General features: G+C 35.2%; 2 protein-coding genes across 2 annotated transcripts in view; one reads left to right on the top strand and one right to left on the bottom strand.

Annotated features, from left to right (window-relative positions):
* Positions 1–11,558, top strand: part of LOC117322284 (ubiquitin-conjugating enzyme E2 Z-like) — an 18,753-nt gene extending 7,195 nt beyond the window's left edge. Inside the window, exons 5-8 of the mRNA XM_033877098.1 lie at positions 73–184; positions 1,769–1,881; positions 5,666–5,756; positions 6,349–11,558. Of these exons, the coding sequence (XP_033732989.1) occupies positions 73–184; positions 1,769–1,881; positions 5,666–5,756; positions 6,349–6,483 (451 nt within the window). The 3' untranslated portion in view covers positions 6,484–11,558. The remainder of the gene's footprint in view (positions 1–72; positions 185–1,768; positions 1,882–5,665; positions 5,757–6,348) is intronic.
* Positions 10,155–22,243, bottom strand: LOC117322283 (glycerol-3-phosphate dehydrogenase [NAD(+)], cytoplasmic-like). The gene is made up of 9 exons (XM_033877097.1): positions 22,104–22,243; positions 17,563–17,743; positions 16,466–16,606; positions 15,956–16,097; positions 15,337–15,449; positions 14,768–14,888; positions 13,565–13,674; positions 12,967–13,073; positions 10,155–12,801 (listed from the first exon to the last, which is right to left on the bottom strand). The coding sequence occupies exons 1-9, from the start codon at positions 22,148–22,150 to the stop codon at positions 12,705–12,707; spliced, it is 1,059 nt and encodes a 352-aa protein (XP_033732988.1). The 5' UTR covers positions 22,151–22,243; the 3' UTR covers positions 10,155–12,704.

Raw genomic sequence — 22,243 nt, 5'->3', positions numbered from 1 at the left:
ATTAACAATCGTACAATCGTACAATCAGAATAATATCTGTGAATCAGAATGTGTGATATTTCTGTGTTTCAGTACCTGGTCTGGGCCTGCCTGGAGTCCTGCCCAGAGCTTATCTAGTGTACTGATATCCATGCAGTCTCTGATGAATGAGAAACCTTATCACAATGAACCTGGATTTGAAAAGGTAAATAGTTTTAATTTACGAAAAGTTTTAGAAATAAAAAAGATTATATTGTTAATCTGGATACAACATCTTCGGATCAAACTTTGTCAATATCAGTCACCATTCCAATTTAGGATCAAATTTTGTCATGTCAATATCTGTGTCACCATTCCGACTCAAGATCAAATTTTGTCATGTCAATATCTGTGTCACCATTCCGACTCAAGATCAAACTTTGTCATGTCAATATCAGTCACCATTCCGACTCGGGGTCAAATTGTTCCAACTCGGGATCAAACTTTGTCATGTCAAAATCTGTGTCACCATTCCGACTCAAGATCAAACTTTGTCAAAATCAGTCACCATTCCAACACCGGATCAAACTTTGTCATGTCAATATCTGTGTCACCATTCCGACTCGAGATCAAATTTTGTCATGTCAATATCGGTGTCACCATTCCGACTCGAGATCAAATTTTGTTATGTCAATATCTGTGTCACCATTCCAACTCGAGATCAAATTTTGTTATGTCAATATCTGTGTCACCATTCCGACTCAAGATCAAACTTTGTCAATATCAGTCACCATTCCAACTCGGGATCAAACTTTGTCATGTCAATAACTGTGTCACCGTCACGACAAAAAGTAACATTAGTTTCAATGCTATAATTTCCAAGCAAGTTCTCATAGACATGTTATTGGCAACAAAATGTTCAATCCATTCATCTCGTCCATTTCTGCATTTGTTGCTTGTCCATTTCTCATTCCTTATTGGATGAGGTACGGGCAATTTGATGCAAAGTTTGTGCACACATAAAACTCAAGAGACTGAGACTCCAAGGGATAAAATGACCCATATATGGAAGCAACAACACAAGGGCATATGCTGTCTTCAGAACATGTGAATTCTTTATCCTGTACTGCTCCAGTTTGCATCCTTTGATGTCCAGTTTATTTGATTTTAGATCCTTTTTTACCCCATTGTTACACTCAGCAGAGCAACACTTCCACAATACAAAAGCTATAGATTTAAATGCAAGTGATTGTATACCCTCTCTCAGCTTATAACTGACTGTAGAAGATATATTTAAGATAGGGTGGTCTAGTGGTAGGACGCATGGCTATGTAACAGAAGGGTCACTAGTTCCGAGTCCCGGCACGGCGCTGTATTGTATCCTTAAACAAGATACTTTACTCCGCTGTGTTACAGTCGACTCCGCTGTAAATAAGTATATGGTAGGGCGGTGCAAGAAATGTTGAGTGTAAGCTGTTAGTGTCGAAAGGGCATCTCCGGCTGTATGCTCCGCAGGGAGTTGAGAAAGACATCAACTGGTTACTTAAGGCCCAATATCTACAGTTAATAATTAGTGAACTACTTTGAGACGGCTTTATGTTGTGGTGATATTGCAGTATATAAAACTTCAAATTATTATTAAATTTATCAATCATATTATAGAAATATCATTTTGCAACATTCCCTGTTCACTATATACATGTATAATTGCTGATGATAATAGGAAAGAGAGTGATAATTTGTACCCTATCATTTTGTCGACTGCAATAAAGTATGTTCAAACTAAAATAAATTCTTTATCGCACTACAGGAAAGAAATTTCGGAGATGCCAAACGATACAATGACATAATTCGCCATGAGACGTTGAGGGTGGCAGTATGCGACATGTTGGAAGGCAAATGCACCTGTCCCCAGAGCCTACAGTAAGTTAAACAATAATATGTCTTAGATTTCAATTCAGATGCTTTAAAAGATAAGTAGTGATTGTGTCAACATTTTTGTTGTGCTGAAATTTTCACTTTTCCTTCTATTCTTGTTACAGTTAGAAAGAAATAACCTAAATCACAAATTTTGCCTTTCAAGAGCATATATCAAGAAAAAGAGGTCATCTGACTAGAGTGTAAAACAATTTTTACTCTTCTAGCATTTTTGTTTTCAAATTCCTAAAATTACAAATTGCTATATCACAGATTGTTGTTAAATCCCATCACCATAGACACCTTCAGTAGCGGGTGATCTGAATGTTCGTCGCTATATCTCAGATTGTTGTTATATCCCATTATGACACCTTCAGTAGCGGGTGATCTGAATGTTCGTCGCTATATCTCAGATTGTTGTTATATCCCATCATAGACACCTTCAGTAGCGGGTGATCTGAATGTTTGTTGTTATATCTCAGATTGTTGTTATATCCCATCACCATAGACACATTCAGTAGCGGGTGATCTGAATGTTCGTCCCTATATCTCAGATTGTTGTTATATCCGTCCGGCCGGCCGTCCGTCCGGCGTCAACTTTTTCATTTAAACAACTTCTTCTCAATAACCAAGAGGCTCAGGAACTTCATATTGGGCCTGTAACATGCTGGGGTGAAGGGCTACCAAGTTTGTCCAAAGAAATGACCTTGACCTTCATTCAAGGTCACAGAGGTGAAATAGGCTATAATCTTCAAACGACTTCTTCTCAATAACCAAGAGGCCCAGGGACTTGATATTAGGCCTGTAGCATGCTGGGATCAAGGGCTACCAAGTTTGTTCAAAGAAATGACCTTGACCTTCATTCAAGGTCACATCGGGCAAATAGGCTGTAGTCTTCAAACAACTTCTTCTCAATAACCAAGAGGCCCAGGGACTTGATATTGGGCCTGTAGCTTGCTTGGGTGAAGGGCTACCAAGTTTGTTCAAAGAAATGACCTTGACCTTCATTCAAGGTCACATGGGTGAAATAGGCTATAATCTTCAAACGACTTCTTCTCAATAACCAAGAGGCCCAGGGACTTGATATTAGGCCTGTAGCATGCTGGGATCAAGGGCTACCAAGTTTGTTCAAAGAAATGACCTTGACCTTCATTCAAGGTCACATTGGGCAAATAGGCTGTAATCTTCAAACAACTTCTTCTCAATAACCAAGAGGCCCAGGGACTTGATATTGGGCCTGTAGCATGCTTGGGTGAAGGGCTACCAAGTTTGTTCAAATAAATGACCTTGACCTTCATTCAAGGTCACATGGGGCAAATAGGCTGTAATCTTCAAACAACTTCTTCTCAATAACCAAGAGGCACAGGGACTTGATATTAGGCCTGTAGCATGCTGGGGTGAAGGGCTACCAAGTTTGTTCAAATAAATGACCTTGACCTTCATTCAAGGTCACAGAGGTGAAATAGGCTATAATCTTCAAACAACTTCTTCTCAATAACCAAGAGGCCCAGGGACTTGATATTAGGCCTGTAGCATGCTGGGGTGAAGGGCTACCAAGTTTGTTCAAATAAATGACCTTGACCTTCATTCAAGGTCACAGAGGTGAAATAGGCTATAATCTTCAAACAACTTCTTCGCAATAACCAAGAGGCCCAGGGACTTGATATTGGGCCTGTAGCATGCTGGGATGAAGGGCTACCAAGTTTGTTCAAAGAAATGACCTTGACCTTCATTCAAGGTCACATGGGTGAAATAGGCTATAATCTTCAAACAACTTCTTCGCAATAACCAAGAGGCCCAGGGACTTGATATTAGGCCTGTAGCATGCTGGGGTGAAGGGCTACCAAGTTTGTTCAAATAAATGACCTTGACCTTCATTCAAGGTCACAGAGGTGAAATAGGCTATAATCTTCAAACAACTTCTTCGCAATAACCAAGAGGCCCAGGGACTTGATATTAGGCCTGTAGCATGCTGGGATCAAGGGCTACCAAGTTTGTTCAAAGAAATGACCTTGACCTTCATTCAAGGTCACATGGGGCAAATAGGCTGTAGTCTTCAAACAACTTCTTCTCAATAACCAAGAGGCCCAGGGACTTGATATTGGGCCTGTAGCTTGCTTGGGTGAAGGGCTACCAAGTTTGTTCAAAGAAATGACCTTGACCTTCATTCAAGGTCACATGGGTGAAATAGGCTATAATCTTCAAACGACTTCTTCTCAATAACCAAGAGGCCCAGGGACTTGATATTAGGCCTGTAGCATGCTGGGATCAAGGGCTACCAAGTTTGTTCAAAGAAATGACCTTGACCTTCATTCAAGGTCACATTGGGCAAATAGGCTGTAATCTTCAAACAACTTCTTCTCAATAACCAAGAGGCCCAGGGACTTGATATTGGGCCTGTAGCATGCTTGGGTGAAGGGCTACCAAGTTTGTTCAAATAAATGACCTTGACCTTCATTCAAGGTCACAGAGGTGAAATAGGCTATAATCTTCAAACAACTTCTTCTCAATAACCAAGAGGCCCAGGGACTTGATATTAGGCCTGTAGCATGCTGGGGTGAAGGGCTACCAAGTTTGTTCAAATAAATGACCTTGACCTTCATTCAAGGTCACAGAGGTGAAATAGGCTATAATCTTCAAACAACTTCTTCGCAATAACCAAGAGGCCCAGGGACTTGATATTGGGCTGTAGCATGCTGGGGTGAAGGGCTACCAAGTTTGTTCAAATAAATGACCTTGACCTTCATTCAAGGTCACATGGGTGAAATAGGCTATAATCTTCAAACAACTTCTTCGCAATAACCAAGAGGCCCAGGGACTTGATATTGGGCTTTAAGCATGCTGAGGTGAAGGGCTACCAAGTTTGTTCAAATGAATGACCTTGACCTACATTCAAGGTCACAGGGGTGAAATCGGCTTAAATCTGTAAATAATAATTTTGCGATAGCCAAGAGCCTTTGAGACCCGATATTAGGCCAATGGAATGCTGGAATAAAGGACTAGAAAATTTATTAATATGAATAAACCTAGCCTACTCTGATATTTGAATAAAGAAGTAATCAGCATAGTATCTGTAGAAATGACCTCAACCAACTTCAAAGTTGCTGTAGAGCCAGGTGAGCGATACAGGCCCATTGGGCCTCTTGTTGTTATATCCCATCACCATAGACACCTTCAGTAGCGGGTGATCTGAATGTTCGTCGCTATATCTCAGATTGTTGTTATATCCCATTATGACACCTTCAGTAGCGGGTGATCTGAATGTTCGTCGCTATATCTCAGATTGTTGTTATATCCCATCATAGACACCTTCAGTAGCGGGTGATCTGAATGTTTGTTGTTATATCTCAGATTGTTGTTATATCCCATCACCATAGACACATTCAGTAGCGGGTGATCTGAATGTTCGTCCCTATATCTCAGATTGTTGTTATATCCCATCATGACACCTTCAGTAGCGGGTGATCTGAATGTTCGTCGCTATATCTCAGATTGTTGTTATATCCCATCACCATAGACACCTTCAGTAGCGGGTGATCTGAATGTTCGTCGCTATATCTCAGATTGTTGTTATATCCCATTATGACACCTTCAGTAGCGGGTGATCTGAATGTTCGTCGCTATATCTCAGATTGTTGTTATATCCCATCATAGACACCTTCAGTAGCGGGTGATCTGAATGTTTGTTGTTATATCTCAGATTGTTGTTATATCCCATCACCATAGACACCTTCAGTAGCGGGTGATCTGAATGTTCGTAGCTATATCTCAGATTATTGTATTATTTCAGAGAGGTCATGGAAACATCTTTCCCAGATTACTTTGAGTATTATGAATCCATCTGTAAAAAACACCAGGACATGCAAGGACTGACAATGCAGGTTCGTAGTTCTAAAATATTTCATAAAATTATCTTTGTTTTCATAAATGGAACAAAACTAAATAACTCAAAGATTAATTAACAAGATGGCCTAATTTGTCTTTTATTGGTTATCTGTTAAACAGCATATGAAGCAAAGAATCAACTGGAAAACTTTTTCTAAGCGACATTTTGATATACAAACATGTACTATTCCTTTCAGTCTGTTACATGTTTAAAAGCATTACCCAAATATTCTTGGTTATTCAGAAGAAATCACTTGAAGATAATTGACACCTGTGACCTTATATGTAGGTCAAGGTCATTCATTTGAACAAACTTGGTAGCACTTATCCAAGCCTACTACTTTCCAAATCCTAACAACTAATCCATAATCCTAGGCCTATTAGTTATTGAAAAGTTGGTGCCTGATAGACTATTAATGTCATTAAATTGACACTTGGCCCTCAGGCAGTTTGGCTTGCCACAAAGTTGACACTTGCACCTCAGGCAGATTTCCTTAAAGTCTGCCAATGTATTTAGTTGTTGCTAAACATATTAATTGTTTTAACATTGCTGGTGACATTACTTTGATTTTTTGGCTGTATTTTCAGGATCCTTTTGGAGAGAAGAGAGGTGTGTTTGATTTCTCTAGTATATTGAAAAGACTTGTGGCAATTCAAAAGGAACTATCAGACAAAATAGACAATTGTTCAACAGACGAGACTTCAGATATGGAACAGAGCTGATAAAGCATTACAGTTGAAAGCTTTTGAACGACCCGGACATTCTAATTCACTGTCTCGCACAAGATTACATAGAAACAGGACCAAATATAGCCACAACTATTTCTGTTCTTCTGGGACGGTTCGTTACACCATGTTCAACCTTAAAGACCATTTAGAGAAGGTTCCTGCTGCTGTGTGATTATATTATGTCATTCCCTCTCATTCTATAATCACTGTAGCCATCATCATTTTATTAATGTACATTGAGTTTCATTTGATATTATTCTGACTTTCTGTGATGGTTTTGATAGGGATTTCCGTGATGTTTATAGATAGAATGTCTAATTTGATTAAATCCGTGATTTTTATAGAGAGAATGTCTAATTTGATTAAATCCGTGATTTTTATAGAGAGAATGTCTAATTTGATTAAATCCGTGATTTTTATAGAGAGAATGTCTAATTTAATTAGATTTATGTGTTCCCTTTGCTATGCAATTTTTGTACATTGTACTTTGAAGTTGTAGTACCTAGCTTGAATTATTTTAACTATACATAGTTCCGGACAAATATTTCTCATGTATCAGTTTATACCTATACTGTCATTGTATGTAGGTTCAAGCTATTCTTTTCACATCGAAATGAAATGAACCTTTATTGAACTTCATTTATGCATTCAACAAACAACATACGCCCTGAAGAAATTTATTTAGATGCGACTAATGGAACAAAAGTTGTTTTTGATGAAGTTTGAGGAAAACTGGTGTGGCATTGGGACGGAAGCAAAAAATCTGACTGATGTCATCCCTGCCGTCAGTGCATCTTGAATATGTTCTTAAGGAAGAGTGATCCGAAGTTCACGCCTAACTGCACTAAATACGAGAGTATTCTTCTGTTGGTGTATTATCAATCACAGCAACTGTGGCACTGGAAATGATCGCTACCTTGTTTAAAACTTTGTATCCGTTTGTTTGTGTATAGAAATCCTCATCTTCATCCTGTATATTGACAACATTTCATTCTGGTTAATGTATGATGTTTATACTCCGAAACAGGATAATTAGTTATAGATCTTTATAATTCCCTGCTGTGAATTCATGTAGAATCTTCCTTCAGTGACCTTTAATGAACCCTGTGATGTAACCTGTGAATCAGACCATAATGTTTGTTGTTCAGATGTGCAAGACTTTTTCCGCAATGGATAAGATCATGTAGTGTATGTTATTGATGAAATATTTTTTTATGTCCCTGCCACAGGGTGGTTAGAGGCATGACATATTACCTTATTGCTCTTCTATCAGAAATTTAATTCCGCATGCGCTCACTAATGACAAGATACTGGTATCTTAAATGAAAGGTCGTTCAGGATATACACCAATGATGTTCACTTAATATTTTTGTATTTGGAGTTATTTAGTAAATTTTAGATTTTGCATATCTCTATTTATTTCAAACCAAGAAGAGAGTCATACATGTTTCATGTTCTTTGAATACAACATATTCTTAGTGGGCAAATATCATTCTGGAAAATGTACATTTTTGAATTTTTTTTTATACATGGAAATCTTCAATTTTAGATTTAATTTTAGATCGAGTATAAAGGAATACAATAGTTGAGGTGATTTTAGTTTTCTATAATAGGGTAGATGAATATGGATCAAAATCTTTAGTTAACTATTTTATGATTCTATTAAACATTTCGTTATTTCTGGATAATTCTTACTTCCAATATTTCTAAAGAACTGCTGATGGTATCACCATGAAACTTTAGTTTTGCAAGCCAGATTTTATATGGATATTCAAGATGGCTCTCTGTTGCTACTTTCGGTTTTTGACATTTGAAATTTGTTACCACTATTCTATGAACGAATGACATGATCCTCTTGAATCTTTTGGGACATGTTGAGTATTTGGGTTAAGATGTGCATACTACATTTTGAACATTTGATATTCATGATGGCTGATAGCTGTCATGTTGAAAATTAGGGACATGATCAGTAAGGGATCAATTTAGTGCCCCATATCAGAGATACGGGTGTCTTATAGTAATCACTCTGTCTGTCCACAAATTTTGTTCCCGCCTGAAAACTTTTTACACACTTAGGTCAAAAGTCATTAGTCCAAATTTGGCATCTTTTACTGATTAACATTTTATTATGACACTATGAAGCAAATTTTGGCAGAATTAAACAAGAACATGCAGTCAGCTGACTAGACATCAAGGTCACTAGGTCAGATGTCAAGGTCAAATTTTGTGTCTTTACTGATGAAGATTTCGCCATGACATAATGAATCAAACAAGGAGTCAGCTGACTAAAGGCCAAGGTCACTGGGTCAAAGGTCAACGTCAAGTTTTACTGATGAAGATTTTGATTTGACATAATGAAGCAAAAGTTGGGCAAAATTAAACAAGAATCAACTGACCAAACGTTAAAGTCACTGGTTTAATAAGGCAAATCCAAGCTAACAAATGAGCATTATACTGGTAATTTCATTTTCATTGTCAAGTTCTTTGGGGGTGGATTTGTATAATGTATATTTTGCTCCCTTGTGATTGTTTTCAAGTCCAAATGTCAAACATGTCAACCTCTGCAATATGGGCTTCTTGATGATTGTGACGGGTATATTGCCACATGACAGGGTCCCTACCGACCTGTAAGTGATTTATTTTGATATACAAAAATTAAAATTGTACAAGATGGCCACCAGTAACAATTTTGATATCTGAAGTTTGTTATTGCTCTTTAAGGAATACTTGTTGTGCATCTTGAGCCTAATTGAATATTCAAAATGGCCACCAGCTTTTGAATTTAGACACTATTTATGCTAGTTTCTTTTTACATTATACGGGTCAATAGGTTGAATGTACTCACTACACAAAACAGATTAAGTTCTAGAATTTGTAACTGCAGTGTACATGATTCATTCATTATTGAATGGGAATACATGTAAACTAGATAATTCAGAGATAAATTTACTCACATAGGGTCAATTAACATTATCGATGGAGCAGATCTATTGTAGATTTGATGTATAGAAATGATTTTGCCAGTCAATATTCTGTAAATTATTTGTTGTAAATTTAATGTTCCTGTACCTCTTGTAAATAATATCCAGCTGTATGTGATGTGGCTGTGAAGTAATAGTTCTACAGGTAACAATGGAGGCTCTTTGACCCAGCCTGACCTCTGACCTCAGCTTAATAGGGTCAACTTCAACCAGTAGATTTTGTACATGATCAGCAGAGGCAAAACCTTTGTTGGATAGTGGGACAACAGCTTAAGAATTAACAATGGAAGACGTTGATATGGTAATAAAAAGGATGAATCAGCAGAGTTAGTAATCACTGGTATTTTGATGATTTTTACTTTCCTTCTCTTCATCTTCATTATTGATACAGTATTACTATTTTGAAATAAAAGAATATGAAATTTCAATTTCTTTTGAAATTAACTTTTGATGGAAGATGGGGTTTAGTGGAATCTGTACAAAACCACAGGGACTTGTCACAAATTCCCAATCTACAGTACAATATATGTACATATAATATATGCACACATGTACAACTACATACATGCGATTGGAAATTTATGCCATGTTCCTGTGAACAATATCATACAACATTGTTACGTCTGATATGTTATAAAATCATTTTATACTGATAAATAATCACAAACATGAACACAGCCACCGTACTATTATAATATATTACTTTTAATAATTAATGTTATATATGACAGCATTTCAATCAACTTTGAATTTTTTTTGTGCTTTTGTTTACTTCATTCCACTAGCACACATACATGTATACACTGATTATATATATATATATATATATTAAATTTGAATTTCTATGAAATTTGTATATATACATAAATAACTGGTAGGGACTGCCAGATTGATGGAGCCCTGGGTTCAGCATCACCAAACATTCAACACAACATTATAATTGCATAGCATTAGGCGATATACACATACAGTATATAAGATAATGATAATACATTGTAATAAGCAGCATATAGGTTTGGTGTATTCTTCAAGTCAACTTGTTTGTACTCCGCAAACTTTAAAAAAAAAGTAAAGCATTCTAGCAGATATTGATGAGTACATAATATGGCTATACCTGTTGTTTCCCCGAGTTCAGTTCTAATATACAATTATATCTTAAATGCACGATATATTTAAGCAACCATGGCAAAATAGTCTTATTGATTGTAGTAAAGTGTATTGCAACTTTTCCCTTTCTGGGCTCATAACACCAGTATGCTTCATAGCAAGTCCAATAAAGATCAATTTATACCAAGTACATGTATGTGCTTATAGGGTTTGGCGTTGGTAGAGAACTATCCCAGTATTATTGTTATTTTGATCTTCACACCTAGGAACTATATGTAACTTTACAGCCTGTGCTCACGCTAAATTAAACAACTTTATAGGAAAAGTTGTTTAATGTATGTTTTTTTCCCTTTTGACCAACCAATATTTTAAAATTTGTATTTTACATCCTTTATATGCTGAATGGAACCAATTCTAGAAGTTGTTGAAGTAAGTTTTTCCAAAAACAAAGAATTCAAGGTTGGAGCGATAATTATTTCTATATGGAATTTGTTTTCAGTATTTAAATAAGAAAAGAAACAAATTATGAATCTATAACCAATGCTGGTATTTCAATTTCAAAATCCACAAGAACAACAAAGAAATTTTACTTGACTGAGTGGCTTTTATTATTCTGAAATGTAAAATCATAATGCTATTGTATGACAAGAAATAATAATACTTTGAATGCTAAGATATATTAAAAGTGTATATTAATTTTTCTTAATTCTCAATTCTTAACTCTTGTATGTCCTCATCGTTAAAATCAATTTGTGTGGGTAAGTCAACAAACAATACAATACATATTTTAGATCTAAATGTCTAATGGTAGCCAACTCAGTATCTGATGGTGTCTCCAGTAAAAACACATTGGCCATTCACAGGGAAGGTGTTTGGAGGGAAATCATCTAAAAATGTTTAGTTTAGAGCAATATTTGACTGATTTTGACTCAACAGTTGCATTTCTGTTAAAAACATGCTATAAAGAAGACAGAGATGAGTGAGGATTTAGCATAATTTTCTAAAATACTTTTTGCACATAAAAAATTCTTTTTTCCCCTATAATGATTACATTTTTGCATATCTCAAAACAGTCCTCTCAGGAAAATTCACCCTCAAACAAAATAAATGTCTCAACCTATTCCTGACCATACATAAGATATTTACAGTTAGTAGTTCTCAACATTTTCCCTCTGTCTTGATCTTAGTGTGTGTTTGTGTCGAAAATTAAAGTCTCCAAGTATACAGTATGGAAAAGAAATAGTGTGAGCACAGATAGTAAAGGTTAAATGTCAATGCGTAGCCTTATGGAGTGGCGAACAGCAGATTCTGTTTGTATTGAAACAGACGCTTGCCTGTAGAGTTTTCATACAAAGTCCTCAGGGGCAGGGGCAGACCCTTAGTCAATCCTGGCTAGTTTCATCAATGTTCATTAACTTAAAGAAAATTTAAAATCTAACACACCAGGTCGTAAAAACAACAGAATATTAAGGAAAATTTATTATTAAACTAAGATTCCTAGAGACATTGATGAAACTGGGGCCTGGTAACACTGATGAATCCATTAGTGCTTGTTTAGGAATTGTACTGTTATACCACATGACATAGATACAAAGCAGATCTCACTCTATTACAGGCCATCATGACCAACACTGACACTGTCCAACAGCACCTATAAATAGGTCTTTCTACAAAGTCAATGTGTACATTATGATCATTGATCAAAAATCCATTCACCCCTTCTGGACAAGTTGAGTTTTTAAGATGATGACACTGTGTCAGAGCACAGAAATGATATTTGATATAAAAATTTCTTTTTCTGATTAATCACCAGCAATACCATAATACACTGAAGTATGATTATAATTAACCAAGGGTGTATGAGAAAATGTAAATTATCACAGAACGTGATGACAAGAATGTCTAAACCAAATTATACAGAACCACATGCACCATACAGTTATGTTCAGATATCATGCACCTGAACCAAGTTAATCACATAGTAAAAACAAATTATATCTCTATAACTGAATTAAAAACAAGAGAAAGATATGTTTGTATGTCCCTCAAATGAATAACAAAAAGAAGAAATGAACAAAGCTACGTAATGGTGTACAGTTCACTGAGCTGTAAAGTCTTTAGGCTGTTTTACATGTGTTCTGGGTGGTTCTTCAAACAATCCATGAACTTGCTGACATCTAAGTTACCCTTACAGATATTGTGGATGGCTGTGAAAAGGGGGAACCTGAAACAAATACAACATGTTGTAAAATCTTTTGAATTCTGATCCGGAGCTATTTGATTTCAACAAGAGATTTAACTTTTTGTCTGACAAAAGAGGGGACATATATCTGTCCTGGTCTGACAGTTGAGTATATTATGTAAAAATAGATTTAAAACTTCCACATACTTTTGTTCCATGTCTTTAGCCTTGAGCATGTAGTTGACTTCATATGCTGTAGGAGGGCCCTGTAACTTTTGGCCATTCAACATTTCAGTCTCCAATTCTTCTATGCTCTACAACAGACAAATCATGTATTACACACACATTACTTACTGTAAATGTGGTTGAATATTCCTGCTGCGGTTTAATTTTTAGGGTAACAACTATTTTTGGGGAGGCAGGTGTGTATTTCATTCACGTACCTTTGGTTATTTTGGGTCAATTTAATAAATACCACATACATCACAAAAAAAATCATCTGACATGTTGAAGAGACTGGAGTGTCTCAACAATTGGGAAGTTATACATTGAAGCCATTAGATCAACAAGTCTTTATTGTAGATAAATCAGAATGTCATATTGTTCTGAAATGAAATTTTCAATACTGTTTTGTCAAATTCCAGCATTGCGTTTAAGGAGCAGAAAATGTAGTTTTCTTGATCAGTGTGAAAATGCAATTATTAATAAAATCATATTCTCTTGTAATCATTCAAGATCAGTTTTCCATTAAAAACAACACAATTCTTTAGGTATTAATTACAATTTTCTGATAGGTTGAACATACCTTTCCAGTTTTAGCATAGGCCTCAGCAACCCTTCTGTTCCTGCCACCGTAACATGTAGTGACAAGGTCGGCCACTCCACAGCTTTCAAGAAACGTTGCTTGTTTGGAATCTGTGAAAGAATTTAAACAAAATAAGGTATCTAAACATTGGTCAGAAATGAGGTGTGTACTGGTCAGAGTGAGGTCAGTGTCTGTGACATGGAATGTGTTTAGACAGAGAACAAGTTGTGTTTACATATCTTACACAGGAACTGTCCTTCAAAGTCTACAAAATACCTGCTGGGTCAATCTCCTTGTAGAGTAATATCCTTAATACAAATATTGCGAGAAATCATTACATCTTAGAACTAAATACTTTTTTCTCACTTGCTCAAATTTGTCAACACTCTAGTGGCTTCATTCCAGGAGGGATTTTGATCAAACTTCACAAAATTTTTAAAAGACCATAATAACTTGGACAAGTTTGGGTTTTAGGATTTTTGGATCAAGGTCAAGGTCCTTTACTATTTTCAGTGTTGGCCGATAGGGGCATGTATGCTTGTTAAAATTTCACGTTGGTAGTCATTTCCCAATCAAGCTCACATATCGAAAACTAAGGGCCAAATTGTACAGAAAATGTGAGAAAGATTCCTCTAGCACTTTTTGAGAAGTTGCAATAACATATTGCCTTGTCAAAATCTAACTTAAGCCATTTGGTTCTTTCAATCTATTTCAACATGAAACAACTTGTTGATAAACAACCATAGAGAACCTGCATATGAAATTTGAGGAATATCCCTTCATGTACAAGTAAGTACTTAAGGAAACCTGTATGTGAAAAGGAATGTCCAACACTTCGTGAAACACAGAATTAACAGAACATAATGGAACAGGGAGATATGCAGGCTAAGTCTTCATTTAGACACCTAGGAAATATTCTTGTTCCTGAGTACAATTTTCATACCAAACCTATAACCTCTAAAGCCCCATCAATATTTTCCTTTTCCATATTGAAATTGACAGGACTAAATGCCCTGATGCAATTTGCTTTCTTATCATCCTAGGATTGATTAAGTTCAAATATTTCATCCATATTGATAAATTAAAGATAAATTTACCCTTTCATCATGTAAATGTATTAAGATTATTAAGTACTCTATCTTATGGTAAGTATACCAGTATTGGTATTTTATCAAGACGTTATAAATTGACATGATATAATACCTGGATAGAAAATTTCACAGAATTTGACCATCTCCATCAGTCCAAGTCTGATGACCGCTGCCTTTGTGTTGTCCCCATACCCAAGACCATCAGCAAATCCAGCTCCCACTGCCACAATGTTCTACAGCACAGAAAAAACAACATCTTACCAGGTAATTCTTGTAGAATGCATGATGAATTATGTTATTATGCTTTATTCAGTGAGTTGGAACAATATACATTCTCATCTGTCACAATCAAAATAATCACAAGAATTTCACAGGAATATATGTACTAGTATTACATCTTAAAACTTTTACAATAAAAACAAAAATAATTTTCACGAAACAGAATTCATTGAATCAACATTAGATTCTGTTGGAACATCCAAGCAAAAAATTAATATTGCAACACTGTATTTTAAAAAGAACTATTAATAAGGTATTTTAATGAATTTACTGGTACCTACATGTTGAAAGACAGACAAAAATAGTCATTATTCTGTAATACATTGTCAAAATTTGACAGGCATACGAAAAGGTAGTCTGAAGGCAGGCAATACGAAAATTAGATATTATTCTGACATTCACCTTTAATGCTCCACACACTTCTACTGTGGTCTCATCGTCACAGACTACGATCCTGAAGTAGTCTGCCTGGAACATGTCCTTAAGGATTGCACCATAGTCCGGGTGACTGCAGCCTTCACCAAAGATGTTAGATACATGTATTAAACACAATGGAGATGAAACACCTGTATACCTGTTGTCTTGGCCCTAAACATTATTCAACAATCTGACTAAAATCTATGGTTGGTCCTCTGTAAAATGATGTTATTCAGCGATACAATTCAAATCAAATCAAACAATCCTTAATATCGACTTCATGTTTTTTGCATTCAATATACATGTATATGCCTTTATAATTACAATTAAATACATTGTAGATGATTCTGAAATCACTGGAAATTTTGAGGCCATCTCATGATCATATCATGCTGACTGGTTAGAATGAAACACAACTAGAATGTGTCATATCCTAATATATATATTGTATAGTTAACAGATTGAGGCGTTCGATAAAGTTTAATAATCTCATACAACAAGCTGTTCTGAGGTTGATGCAAAATGTATGGCTTTATATCAATGTTTTCATCCATAATACATTTTTTTTTTTGTAAATTCAGGTTAATCTTTATCATCAATGTACCTATTGTTGCCTCGCAATAGTTTTCCTTTGCGACTTCATTTGCAATGTTAGCACCCATCAAAGCAGCACACGGTATATTCAGCATCTCTCTGATGACTGATGAAATCAAGAGGATACCACCCCCTTCTTTTACATCGAAACCCTGAAAAAATATGTTATTTATGTATACACATTTTATTTTGTGCAAATATGATAAATGCTCCAGACTTATCACATGTTCATTGTTCTTTACCCAACCGAGAACTCGCCACAATATCATTATATACAACATTCACTCCTTCATTTAAGGATGCTGCATATCAAATCAGACTAACACATATTAAACCACAAAAGAGGTGAATACAATTTGAAGAATTTGAAAATAATGATAGTTTATATCGGTTTATGCCATTTTGTAAAAAAAAGTTAACTTTGCAATAATTGGAGTGTTTTATAGGAAACCATGACAACAGAAAAAGCAGCAGAGAAGAATGGGATTGGCCCAGTGGGCCAGGCAAAGAGATATCAAACCTTGATAAGAGAGACAGCGATGGCATCTTTTTTCACATTTCCTTTCAATTTGTCACACACACCCCTGACAAATTGATGTGGCAAGACGAAAATGAAGATGTCGGCTCCCTCACCAGAATCTTTGACATCTGGTATAGCAACCTAGAATTCAGGAATAGAAATATTACATAATGTATCAAAAGTTTCAGACTTACATTAACATATATATATCAGGAAATATCAGATATCAGGTGAAAACATAATACTGGTTAATATATACCAAAGACATCTCATAAAAGCAAATCACAGTCCAAGAAATACTTTAAAGTATCAAACTTAATTTGTATCTGTTGAATAACTTGCAACATAGCACATGTGTATGTATACATTTAACCAGAAATTATCATCTTGTCTGAGTAATCTTATTCTGTCATTTGACTTTTTATGTAAACTATATATCCAAACAACCAACAGTTGTATATGCAATAACTGTTTGTCATACGAATGATATTGATTCTTAGTGCTGTTCAAAGTACAAGAGCTATAATTTAAATGAAAGACATTACGTAATACTGTTTTCACGTTGTTGAGGGGACATTAGTAGTGGTCAATAATACTGTATAGCAATGTAGTGAAAGTACCACATTAAAACAATTTTTTTGATCTATTCAAATATCCAGAAAATGTACCAGATAACAGCTATCTACTTATAGACTTATATTCAGATTAGATTCACTACCTCTATATTGTAATGCAATTTATATGCATATGATATCTGCGATAGTGAAACTAGTCCTTGTCAGAAATCATTTCAGTATCCAGGTCCATCAACATGAAATATTTCACCAAACAATCTTGATTTTAGTATAAAAAGATGTTGACTCTTTATAACCAAGTTAAAATAATACTCAAGTATCATTATAGCATTAGATCATAATAAATGTTCATCACTTTTAATTTAACATCTTTATATAAGACAACAACTGACATAAATATTTGTTTAAGATCACGAACAACTTACAACATTGGGAGGCAAATAATTTCATCACTTTTAATTTAACTTCTTTATATAAGACATCAACTGACAAAACTATTTCTTAAAATCACAAACAACTTACAACATTGGGAGGCAATTGATGTCCTGGAAGATATTTGACATTTTCGTGGTCCTGGTTGATGATTTCAGTGAGTTTCCTCCCTTTAACCATCTCTTCAAACACCCACATACGCACTTCAGTGTCAAATTTGTCCGGCATTGCCAGCGCATTGTTACCAACTATTTTGGCTATTGCTGAACCCCTGCAAATAAAGAAGTTAGTCTAGATTTTTTATAAGGATTATCGCCCTTGGTGAAGCTTGACATTTTTTCAATGGGCTATTTTCCTTTATTTTTCACCAGTTACTGGTATCATATGTGAAACAATGAATTAATTTTTTTTTCTCAACATTTTACCAATGTCATAAGCTTACAAATAATTGATAATGTGATTAAATTCATGACTTTATTACTTGGGGTATCAAATTAATGTAATTCACTAATTGCTGGGATATAAAACTTTCGAAAGTTCAGTTTTGATAAGGGCTATCTCCCCTAAAGAAAAGGTTGAATATTTATTCTTAGTTTTGGAGAGTAACCAGTCAGTGGTCGGGTAGCACTGAGGTAACACACTCGCAGACTAGACATGAAAAGGTATAGGGGCCTGCCCGACCACATGCGTTTTCCCCAGTTACTCTGGTTTTTATCCCACAGTAAGACAATTCTCACATGTTTCCATCCAGGCCAACAAGCATGATTAATATCATAATTTGTTTTGCAATAGTTGTAAAATTGAATAAAATTTACATTTACATTCCCTGGTGAAGCATGAACTTTTCATTAATTTTCATGTGCAATTATTTTTTTTCTAAATTTTGCCAATGTTAAATGTTAAACAGAGATAGTTGTATTATTGATACGATGGTTCAATTGATTTTCTTGCTGGGGGTATAGATCTTGTTGAAGAGGAACAAATAAAAAATAGTGTAAATGTCATTTGATAGAGATTTTTCTACACATTTTGATGTAAACAACATGTATAATGTTTTCTTTCGTGAGCTTTTGCTAATTGCACCTAGTGTTTTATCAAATGTTTCACAATGAATTTAAACATTTTCTTAACAATGAAGCAATGTTTACAACAGATGACATTAATAAAGGTAACTTTATAATGCTATCTTAGACAAAAAGACCATTTAATCATTTTTGGAGGTTACATGTTCTCTCAAAGTGTACATTTGCTAATGGCTAAAAGTACCAAAAAGAAAATGTGTTGGAACCCAAGCTTTATCAATTGGTGATAAATAGACCATTTCAACATTATTTATTTCAAAGCAACTGTTGACAGGTGAGGTGAAAGTGAACTTAACAGGGAATGTGATCTGGGCTTATCTTATTTGCTGACCAAACCAGGGACAGCAATCAAAGTTTCAAAACCAGGTTGTATCAACTCATTTCAACTGGCCAAAGTCTAGTAAAGCTTAGTTAGTTTCATAACATTTCTAAATCCAGTGGGTTTTTTATCTGACTTAGTACATCTGTATAAAAGATCTCGGAGGGATCTTACAATGCCCACCATTAAATGATTTTATTGGTTCTATATATGATCTTTTCTCTACTTTATTTGATAACAAGATCTCTATATGAAATCTAAGAGGGATCTACTTTATTTGATAACAAGGAACTCTATGTATGAAATCTAAAAGAGATCTAAGAAGAACTGTCTGTGAATTAGAAATAGCAATATTAAAGTTCAACTGTCAGCCATTTCATTTTCTGGATCAGACAAAAAAAATCAAATAAGCACAACTAATGACCAAGACAAACCTAAGGCTGCATGTGATTTTTAAGAGAAATCCTTCTCACGAAATAGTGATAGCAAAGTTCAATTGTCAAAATCAAGGATGGCCGCCTGGTGGCCATTTTGTTTTCTAAATCAGACTCAAAATTAAATGGGCACAACAAGGGACCATGGCGACACCTACAAATGAAGTTTGAGGAAAATCCTTCCAGTACTTCCTTCCAGAAATTGCATTAACTAGGATTGTTTACTGTCAGATGGACAGATGACAGACCATGGACAAGGGAGGATTTGCATAGCCCATCATCTGATGTGGTTGACTAAAAATCCCTAGAATTCTATTTTCTTTAGGCTCCCAAACAAGAAAACAGTTCCTTTTTCACTGCCCACCAAAGAAACATAACATCACCACACAGCAATCATAAATTTGAAGAAGTCTAATGATATCTGTGGTTCTTTTTAGAAACTTTGTACTGCCAAGCCACATGTTAGAAGTTATTCTATTATTTGATAGATTATCATGATTCCTGATGTTATGATAGCCTTATTTAATACTCCCAGTAAAACAATTATTGATCAATGTTCTATCAGTATTTTAAAAACATGTACACAGCATGTTCCCAATTGTCAGACTTTGTAGATAAACATGAGGAGAAAAATATTTGAAGGTTTAAAGTCCAACTCAGGTGAGTATACCTGTATGTCACTTGACTTTTTTTAAAGGTCTGTGGTTAGTGGCTATCTGTTTTTCCAGTACCTGTGTTGGAAGCTGCATTGTAGTAATGTTTAATAAGGTGATCATGAGGTTTCAGTATTGTAAAGTATTAAGTGCTATTACCAGACTGCTATTACTATTTTTTTTTCATTTTTTTATCAATATATAAATTTATATTCATTTTCATTTTCATATACAATATACATTGTCAAGTTATTGCCTTATACCTCAATCTCACCTTAGCATTTTTTTACCTGGTAATAAAAATTCAAAATCATACCTATTTTAAAATAGTTTTAGATTTTTTTGATATTTAAAAAAAAAATCATTTGAAAGGTCTTCATATCTTGTGTTTTTGAAAATCTGTTCTCAGTTTTACCACTGTTGTACTGTACAACTATATCAACAGACAAGAGGGTCTCAACAAAGGAAGATAATTCTATAGTTGACAAACACAAGGCTTGCTCAGGGTTCAGATTCCATTGCCTAATCCCTAAATATTGTATCATCAGGTGGCCGTGGGTGTACCGTTACAGCACTATTGTATCATCAGGTGGCCATGGGTATACCGTTACAGCACTGTTGTATCATCAGGTGGCCGTACCGTTACAGCACTATTGTATAATCAGGTGGCCGTGGGTGTACCGTTACAGGGCTATGTTTGTACCGTTACAGCACTTTTGTATCATCAGGTGGCTGTAGGTGTACCGTTACAGCACTATTTTATCATCAGGTGGCTATGACTGTACCGTTACAGCACTATTGTATCATCAGGTGGCTATGGGTGTACCGCTATAGATAGATTCTGAGTTGTGACATCACAAGTGTGAAAGTGACGCCTAGTGCCAGTATGACGAGAATAGACCTGAACACAGTTTTCTGACATTTTTAAAAATATGAATACTGGCTGTGGACATAAAACCTATTCTTCAATTACTTAATTAATAATAAAACTGAAAATTCACATAGGGATTAGATTTCACTTTTATGTTAACCATGCTTTTATGGAGCAATTCTTCTAAGAATATATTTTATGGGTCAAGGCAGCGATTAACACTCTTAAACTTGTATTATCTTAAAGTTGACACCAATAAAACATGCATTATTCTTTTCTTGCTTTTTTGGCATGTTTAATAATATCAAAAAATAATATCCAACCTTTTTTTTTATTTGGACAGTGATTTTTCCCAGTCATATTTATACTTAGACACTTAACTTTTCTTTAATGATTGGCAACTTCCTTATTCTGATCAGATTGTAAGTGATCATCCTTATTTTGATTATAAGCGATCATGAACCTGTTCAGCCAGATAAAAATATAAAGTGCATCAAGTCTCACCCTTTAACAGGTACGTACATCTCTCCTAAGGAAATCAATATTCCAGGTCATCCCTTGTATATTCTTATTTGTAATAACTTACAACAGGTTTAATAGTTTACCGTCTACACAAATGGGTTTATTACGTAAATAGGTTTATTATCATCACATAAAACAGTCTAAGTTCATGTCTTTGCCAACTGAACCAAAGAGAAGCATATGCAGATTCTGTCAGCTGAGTGACAGAGACTATTTTGTAGTGGTTTACACAATAGCACACCATATATAAAGCCACACTGACCCACTTCTTTTACACCACAAAATGATAACTCCCTTTTGGATGACAGTTGGTACAGTTGTTATCATTATACTTAATAGGTGTCATTAATGAGATTCACAACGCTGTAGGTAGATTACTAGACAGAAGAATATAAAATGATGTATAAGTCGACCGTTAACTGCTTTTATCTGTAACAGTTCAAGGCTCTCTGGCTTGATGCCTCGTCTAGCCTTAGGCTATATGCTACTGTTTTGTCAGTTGTGTAATGGCATACTACAGCACTTTTTGACAGGCACTGTGTCGTAGTCGGCATAACATGCGATAAAAAAATAAATCGGCCAACCAGCGGCCTAAATTGCAGCCCTAGTAGACTGCTAGAGGTGAATTACGCTACCGGTATAGGCTTATACATGTTGCGTTACTAACAAGGTCGAAATTCTACACCAAGCATTATGTTGAGACCGTTTCAAATGACAAAATATCCACCATATTCAATAAAATATACGTACCAGTTTCCCGATCCAATAATGCATATCTTCTTTTTATTTGATGCCATCTTTCTCTCTGGGCAGGGGTTTTACCAGATTTGTGCTCTGGGTCCAGGCCTAAGTCTGTAAGTTTCGTCTGCCACAAGTTTCACCGGTTACAC

This window comes from Pecten maximus, chromosome 2, assembly GCF_902652985.1.
Source record: "Pecten maximus chromosome 2, xPecMax1.1, whole genome shotgun sequence".
Lineage (NCBI taxonomy): Eukaryota > Metazoa > Mollusca > Bivalvia > Pectinida > Pectinidae > Pecten > Pecten maximus.
Note: the sequence above shows the minus strand (reverse complement) of the source record. Positions and strands in the feature narration are given on the sequence as shown.

Bases quoted from the DNA above. Each gene is read 5' to 3' on its own strand.
- LOC117322283 (XM_033877097.1), bottom strand. From the start codon at position 22,150: ATGGCATCAAATAAAAAGAAGATATGCATTATTGGATCGGGAAACTG. The intron at 16,098-16,465 runs GTTTGATATCTC...ATATTTTTTCAG, and splicing joins TCGCTGTCTCTCTTATCAAG to GGTTTCGATGTAAAAGAAGG. The intron at 14,889-15,336 runs GTGAATGTCAGA...TCTGTGCTGTAG, and splicing joins AAGTGTGTGGAGCATTAAAG to AACATTGTGGCAGTGGGAGC.